Consider the following 7,875-nt stretch of genomic DNA (forward strand, 5'->3'; position numbering starts at 1 on the left):
GGTTTGACAGGGAATTTCTGAGGATATGACATTGAAAAACTCATGCCAAGAATGTCAAGGATTCCCAGACATGGGAAACACAAGAATGGGGAGAAAGCTGTTCTAGGATGGAGAGACTTCATGTGGAAATGCTTTACAGCTGGAAAGACCTTGGAGTATTTGAGGGGGTGAAAGGGCCTCCATGGGGCTACAATGGATGTGACAAATGGTGCTGTGATGTGAAGTAGTCAGCAAGGATCAGAACATGGGGGCTCGGGGGCCATGACAGGACACATGATGCTTATTCTAAGGACACTGAGGAGTGTATCAAGGGTGTTAAGTAGGTGATACAACAGTGTGGAACCAGAATAAGGCAAGCTGTATAGAGAAAGATGTGCAAAATATTTTGCAGATGTATTTTATTCTTAGATGGAGAGGCCTTTGGAGTTGGGCAATGTGACCAGAGTCCAGAAGTTTGTCTTGTTGGGTTTGTTCACAAGGCCAGACGTAAGGGATGTCCTGTTTGCCATCTTCCTGACCCTCTACCTGCTGACCCTCCTGGAGAACACGCTCATCATCTACCTCATCTGCAGTCACATCGAGCTCCACAAGCCCATGTATTTCTTCCTGGGCAACCTGAGCTGCCTGGAGATGTGCTATGTGTCCGTGACCATGCCCAGTCTGCTCGTGGGTTTGTGGACTGGACCTTACCATATCTCCTTCACAGCCTGCATGACACAGCTTTTCTTCTTCATAGTCCTCATCTGCACAGAGTGCACCCTCTTGGCCTCCATGGCCTATGACCGCTACGTGGCTATCTGCCGCCCACTCCTCTACCCACTGCTCATGAGGCCCCAGGCCTGCCTGGGCTTAGCCTTGTCCTCATGGCTTGGGGGGCTGTTGGTCTCAGTGGCCAAGACATCATGCATCGCCAGCCTGTCCTACTGTGGCCCCAACGTCCTCAACCACTTCTTCTGTGACGTCTCCCCTCTGCTGAACCTGTCCTGCACCCACGTGGCCCTGACAGAGCTGGTAGACTTCATCTCTGCCATCGTCATCCTCTGGGGTTCCCTCCTCATGGCCATCGCCTCCTATGTGGCCATCGGGAGAGCTGTGTTCCACATGCCATCAGCCGCTGCCCGCCGCAAAGCCCTCTCCACCTGCGCCTCCCACCTGGTGGTGGTGGGCATCTTCTACGCAGCCACTCTCTTCATCTACGCCCGTCCCAGCCGCATAGAAGCCATGGACCTCAACAAGGTGCTGTCTGTCATCTACACGGTGGTCACACCCATGTGCAATCCCGTCATCTACTGCCTGCGGAACAGGGAGGTCCAGGCAGCATTCTGCAGAACCCTACACCAGTCCTGAAGCTGACCAGCGGATAGGCCATGGGGGAGATCTCAAGTTATCAATACTTTTCATTTTTTTTTAATTTATTTTTTTATTTCTTGAGAGACAAAGAGAGACACAGTGCGAGCATGGGAGGGGCAGAGAGAGAGGGAGACACAGAGTCCAAAGCAGGCTCCGGGCTCTGAGCTGTCAGCACAGAGCCCAACGCAGGGTTTGAACTCACAAACTGTGAGATCATGACCTGAGCCAAAGTCAGATGCTTAACTGACTGAGCCACCCAGGAACCCCTCAATACTTTTCCTTTTTATTGAGATATAACTCACATGCCATACACTTCACCCTTTAAAATGTGTAATTCATTGAGTTTTAGGTATATTCACAAAGTTGTGCAACCACCGCCAACATCTAATTCTACAACGCTTGCATCACTACCAAAAAAATCCTGTACACAATAGAAATCACTCCCAAAGCCCAGCCCACTAGCTTAAAAAACTGTAAGTCTTCTTTGTCTGTATGGATTTTCTTGTTTTGGATATTTCATATAAATGAAATTATATAATATGTGGGCTTTTGTGTGTCTCCTTGCACTTAGTGTAATACTTTTGAGGCTTATACATGATATAGCATCTAGCAATATTTCATTCCTTCTTAAGGCTGAGTAATATTCCATTGTATGGAAATACCACACATTATTTACCCATTAGAGTACAGCTGTGTTTTCATGCTTAAATGCAGTGTGTGTCTATATGTATACAGGGAAGAATTGGAAAATCGATACTATAAAATGTTCACAGGGATTGCCATTATGTGGAGGAACTTGGGAAGGGTTTGCTTTCCTTTTCATTTTGTTGTGTTTTGTCATTTTTTTTGTGATAAGTATGTGTTGTTTTTGTGATAAAGATGTATTTTTTTTCTTTTTGAACTTTACTTATTTATTTTGAGAGACACAGAGATAGCACGAGAGGAGGAGGGGCAGAGAGAGAGGCAGACAGAGAATCCCAAGCACGTTCTGCGCTGTCAGTGTGGAGCCCAGTGCAGGGCTCGAACCCATGAACCGTGAGACCATGACTTGAGCTGAAACCAAGAGTCAGATGCTTAGTTGACTGAGCCACCCAGGCTCACCCTAAAGATGTAATTTTTGGACTTCAAGATTGTGGAAGATGGTGGAGTATGAGGACGCTGGGCTCACCGCATCCTGCTGATCGCTTAGATTCCACCCACACCTGCCTAAATAACCCAGAAAACCACCAGAAGACTAGCAGAATGGATTCTCAGAGCCAAGCGTAGACAAGAGGCCCACGGAAGAGGGTAGGAAGGGCAGAGAGGCAGTGCGCACTACACGGACTGGTGGGAGGGAGCCAGGCTGGTGGAGGGGCAGCCTGCCCTGCAAGGCAGAGCCCCTGAATTCTGGCTTGCAAAAGTGGAGGGGTTGGACTCTGTGAGTTCTGACAGCCAGCGGGACTTAACATCTGGAATGTTATAAGTCAACAGCTCTGCTTGGAGAGTGGGAGGGCTAGAGGACAACAAGAGGGAGAGTTGTGGAGCTCCAGAGGACAGAGCTCAGCTCAGTGGGGGAACAAAGGCACTGGCCAGTGCCATCTCCCTCGCCCACCCCCCAGCCAAAATCCCAAAGGGAACCAGTTCCCATCATGGAACTTGCTCACACCCCGCAAATACCCAAGCTGTGCTTCTGTGGATCCATCCCTCCGATGGGTCTGCCTCCCTCCTGGTGCAAAGCAAGCTGAGTCTGCCCCTCCTGCCCCTGCGCACCTTGCGGATCCACCCCCCCCCCCCCAATACGCCAGATTCCATAGAAGCAGCACCACAAGCCTGGCAGTGTGCAAGTAGCCCAGACAGGGGACACACCACTCCACAGTGAGCCCTGCTCCTGGGAGAGGGGGAGATAAGGTACACACCAGTCTGACTGTGGCCCCAGCGATGGGCTGGGGGCAGACATTGGGTCTGACTGCAGCCCCACCCACCAACACAAGTTACCCCAGACAGCACAGGGGAAGAGCCCTGCAGCTCCACGCCACTCCAGGGACTATCCAAAATGACCAAATGGAAGAATTCTCCTCAAAAGAAACTCCAGGAAGTAGCGACAGCTAATGAACTGATCAAAAACGATTTAAGCAATATAACAGAAAATGAATTTAAAATAATAGTCATAAAATTAATCGCTGGGCTTGAAAAAAGTATAGAGGACAGCTGAGAATCTATTGCTACAGAGATCAAGGGACTAAGAAACAGTCAGGAAGAGCTAAAAATGCTATAAATGAGCTACAAAATAAAATGGAGGTGACCACAGCTTGGATTGAAGAGGCAGAGGAGAGAATAGGTGAATTAGAAGATAAAATTATGGAAAAAGAGGAAGCTGAGAAAAAAAGAGATAAAAAAAATCCAGGAGTATGAGGGGAGAATTAGAGAACTAAGTGATGTGGTGAAACGTAATAATATATGCATAATTGGGATTCCAGAGGAGGAAGAGAGAGAGAAAGGTGCTGAGAACTTCCCTGATCTGGGGAAAGAAAAAGGCATTGAAATCCAAGAGGCACAGAGAACTCCCTTCAGACGTAACTTGAATTGATCTTCTGCACAACATATCATAGTGAAACTGGCAAAATACAAGGATAAAGAGAGAATTCTGAAAGCAGCTAGGGATAAACGTGCTCTAACATATAAAGGGAGACCTATAAGACTCATGACCGATCTCTCTACTGAAACTTGGCAGGCCAGAAAGGCATGGCAGGAGATCTTCCATGTGATGAACAGAAAAAATATGCAGCTGAGAATCCTTTATCCAGCAAGTCTGTCATTTAAAATAAAAGGAGAGATAAAGGTCTTCCCAAACAAACAAAAACTGAAGGAATTCATCACCACTAAACCATCCCTGCAAGAGATCCTAAGGAGGATCCTATGAGACAAAGTGCCAGAGACATCACTACAAGCATGAAACCTACAGACATCACAATGACTCTAAACTCATATCTTTCTATAATAACACTGAATGTAAATGGACTAAATGCACCAACCAAAAGACATAGGGTATCAGAATGGATAAAAAAACAAGACCCATCTATTTGCTGTCTACAAGAGACTCATTTTAGACCTGAGGACACCTTTAGATTGAGAGCGAGGGGATGGAGAACAATTTATCATGCTACTGGAAGCCAAAAGAAAGCTGGAGTAGCCATACTTATATCAGACAAACTAGACTTTAAATTAAAGGCTGTAACAAGAGATGGAGAAGGGCATTATATAATAATTACAGGGTCTATCCATCAGGAAGAGCTAACAATTATAAATGTCTATGCGCCGAATACGGGAGCCCCCAAATATATAAAACAATCACAAACATAAGCAACCTTATTGATAAGAATGTGGTAATGGCAGGGGACTTTAATACTCCACTTACAACAATGGATAGATCATCTAGACACAGGATCAATAAAGAAACAAGGGCCCTGAATGATACATTGGATCAGATGGACTTGACAGATATATTTAGAACTCTGCATCCCAAAGCAACAGAATATACTTTCTTCTCGAGTGCACATGGAACATTCTCTAAGATAGATCACATACTGGGTCATAAAACAGCCCTTCATAAGTATACAAGAATTGAGATCATACCATGCATACTTTCAGACCACAATGCTATGAAGCTTGACATCAACCGCAGGAAAAAGTGTGGAAAACCTCCAAAAGCATGGAGGTTAAATAACACCCTACTAAAGAATGAATGGGTCAACCAGGCAATTAGAGAAGAAATGAAAAAATATATGGAAACAAATGAAAATGAAAATACAACAATCCAAATGCTCTGGGATGCAGCGAAGGCAGTCCTGAGAGGAAAATACATTGCAATCCAGGCCTATCTCAAGAAACAAGAAAAATCCCCAATACAAAATCTAACAGCACACCTAAAAGAAATAGAACAGCAAAGGCAGAATAAACCCAGCAGAAGAAGAGAAATAATAAAGATCAGAGCAGAAATAAACAATATAGAATCTAAAAAAATTGTAGAGCAGATCAACAAAACCAAGAGTTGGTTTTTTGAAAAAATAAACAAAATTGACAAACCTCGAGCCAGGCTTCTCAAAAAGAAAAGGGAGATGACCCAAATAGATAAAATCATGAATGAAAATGGAATTATTACAACCAATCCCTCAGAGATACAAACAATTATCAGGGAATACTATGAAAAGTTATATGCCAACAAACTGGACAACCTGGAAGAAATGGACAAAGTCAAACAGGAAGAAATAGAAAGTTTGAACAGACCCATAACCAGCAAAGAAATTGAAGCAGTTATCAAAAATCTCCCAACAAATAAGAGTCCAGGACCGATGGCTTCCCAGGGGAATTCTACCAGACATTTAAAGCAGAGGTAATACCTATCCTCCTCAAGCTATTCCAAAAAATAGAAAGGGAAGGCAAACTTCCAGCCTCATTCTATGAATCCAGCATTACTTTGATTCCTAAACCAGACAGAGACCCAGTAAAAAAAGAGAACTACAGGCCAATATCCCTGATGAATATGAATGAAAAAATTCTCAATAAGATACTAGCAAATCGAATTCAACAGCATATAAAAATAATTATTCACCATGATCAAGTGGGATTCATTCCTGGGATGCAGGGCTGGTTCAACATTCGCAAATCAATCAGCGTGATACATTACATTAATAAAAGAAAAGATAAGAACCATATGATCCTGTCCATTGATGCAGAAAAAGCATTTGACAAAATTCAGCATCCTTTCTTTATAAAAACCCTCGAGAAAGTCAGAATAGAAGGAACATACTTAAACATCTAAAAGCCATTTATGAAGCCCATAGCTAATATCATCCTCACTGGGGAAAAACAGAGCTTTCTCCCTGAGATCAGGAACACGATAGGGATGTCCACTCTCACCGCTGTTGTTTAACATAGTGTTGGAAGTTCTAGCATCATCAGCAATCAGATTAAAAAATGAAATCAAAAGCATCAAAATTGGCAAAGATGAAGTCAAGCTTTCACTTTTTGCAGATGACATGATGTTATACATGAAAAATCTGATAGACTCCACCAAAAGTCTGCTAGAACTGATACATGAATTCAGCAAAGTCGCAGGATACAAAATCAATGTGCAGAAATCAGTCGCATTCTTATACACTAATAATGAAGCAACAGAAAGACAAATAAAGAAACTGATCCCATTCACAACTGCACCAAGAAGCATAAAATACCTAGGAATAAACCTAACCAAAGATGTAAAAGATCTCTATGCTGAAAACTATAGAAAGCTTGTGAAGGAAATTGAAGAAGATATTAAAAATGGAAAAACATTCCATGCTCATGGATTGGAAGAATAAATATTGTTAAAATGTCAATACTACCCAAAGCAATCTACACATGCAATGCAATCCCAAGCAAAATTGCACCAGCATTCTTCTTGAAGCTAGAACAAGCAATCCTAAAATTTGTATGGAACCACAAAAGGCCCCGAATAGCCAAAGTAATTTTGAAGAAGACCAAAGCGGGAGGCATCACAATCCCAGACTTTAGCCTCTACTACAAAGCTGTAATCATCAAGACAGCATGGTATTGGACCAAAAACAGACACATAGACCAATAGAATAGAATAGAAACCCCAGAACTAGACCCACAAAACTATGGCTAACTAATCTTTGACAAAGCAGGAAGGAATATCCAATGGAAAAACGACAGTCTGTTTAACAAATGGTGCTTGGAGAACTGGACAGCAACATGCAGAAGGATGAAACTAGACCACTTTCTTACACCATTCACAAAAACAAATTCAAAATGGATAAAGGACCTGATTGTGAGACAGGAAACCATCAAAACCCTAGAGGAGAAAGCAGGAAAAAACCTCTCTGACCTCAGCCATAGCAATTTCTTACTTGACACATCCCCAAAGGCAAGGGAATCAAAAGCAAAAATGAACAATTGGGACCTCATGAAGATAAAAAGCTTCTGCACAGCAAAGGAAACACTCAACAAAACTAAAAGGCAGCCATCGGAATGGGAAAAGATATTTGCAAATAACATATAGGACAAAGGGCTAGTATCCAAAATGTATAAAGAGCTCACCAAACTCCACACCCAAAAAACAAATAATCCAGTGAAGAAATGGGCAGAAAACATGAATAGACACTTCTCTAAAGAAGACATCCAGATGGCCAACAGGCACATGAAAAGATGGTCAATGTGCTTGCTCCTCATCAGGGAAATACAAATCAAAACCACACTGAGACACCACCTCATGCTGGTCAGAATGGCTAAAATGAACAAGTCAGAAGACTATAGATGCTGGAGAGGATGTGGAGAAACGGGAACCCTCTTGCACTGTTGGTGGGAATGCAAACTGGTGCAGTCGCTCTGGAAAACAGTGTGGAGGTTCCTCAAAAAATTAAAAATAGACCTGCCCTATGACCCAGCAATAGCACTGCTAGGAATTTACCCAAGGGATACAGGAGTGCTGATGCATAGGGGCACTGGTACCCCAATGTTTAGAGCAGCACTTTCAACAATAGCCAAATT

The 7,875-nt window shown here is 43.3% G+C and overlaps 1 protein-coding gene across 1 annotated transcript; it reads left to right on the forward strand.

Annotated features, from left to right (window-relative positions):
- Nucleotides 1-408: 408 nt before the first annotated feature.
- On the forward strand, nucleotides 409-1,347 carry LOC113593365 (olfactory receptor 5-like). Its single transcript, XM_027037510.1, has one exon. The coding sequence runs from the start codon at nucleotides 409-411 to the stop codon at nucleotides 1,345-1,347; it is 939 nt and encodes a 312-aa protein (XP_026893311.1).
- The last annotated feature ends 6,528 nt before the right edge of the window (nucleotides 1,348-7,875 follow it).

The sequence above is a fragment of the Acinonyx jubatus genome, chromosome E2 (genome assembly GCF_027475565.1).
Source record: "Acinonyx jubatus isolate Ajub_Pintada_27869175 chromosome E2, VMU_Ajub_asm_v1.0, whole genome shotgun sequence".
NCBI lineage: Eukaryota > Metazoa > Chordata > Mammalia > Carnivora > Felidae > Acinonyx > Acinonyx jubatus.

What these genes read in the sequence shown, in the direction of transcription:
- LOC113593365 (XM_027037510.1), top strand. Translation starts at nt 409, where the DNA reads ATGGAGAGGCCTTTGGAGTTGGGCAATGTGACCAGAGTCCAGAAGTTT.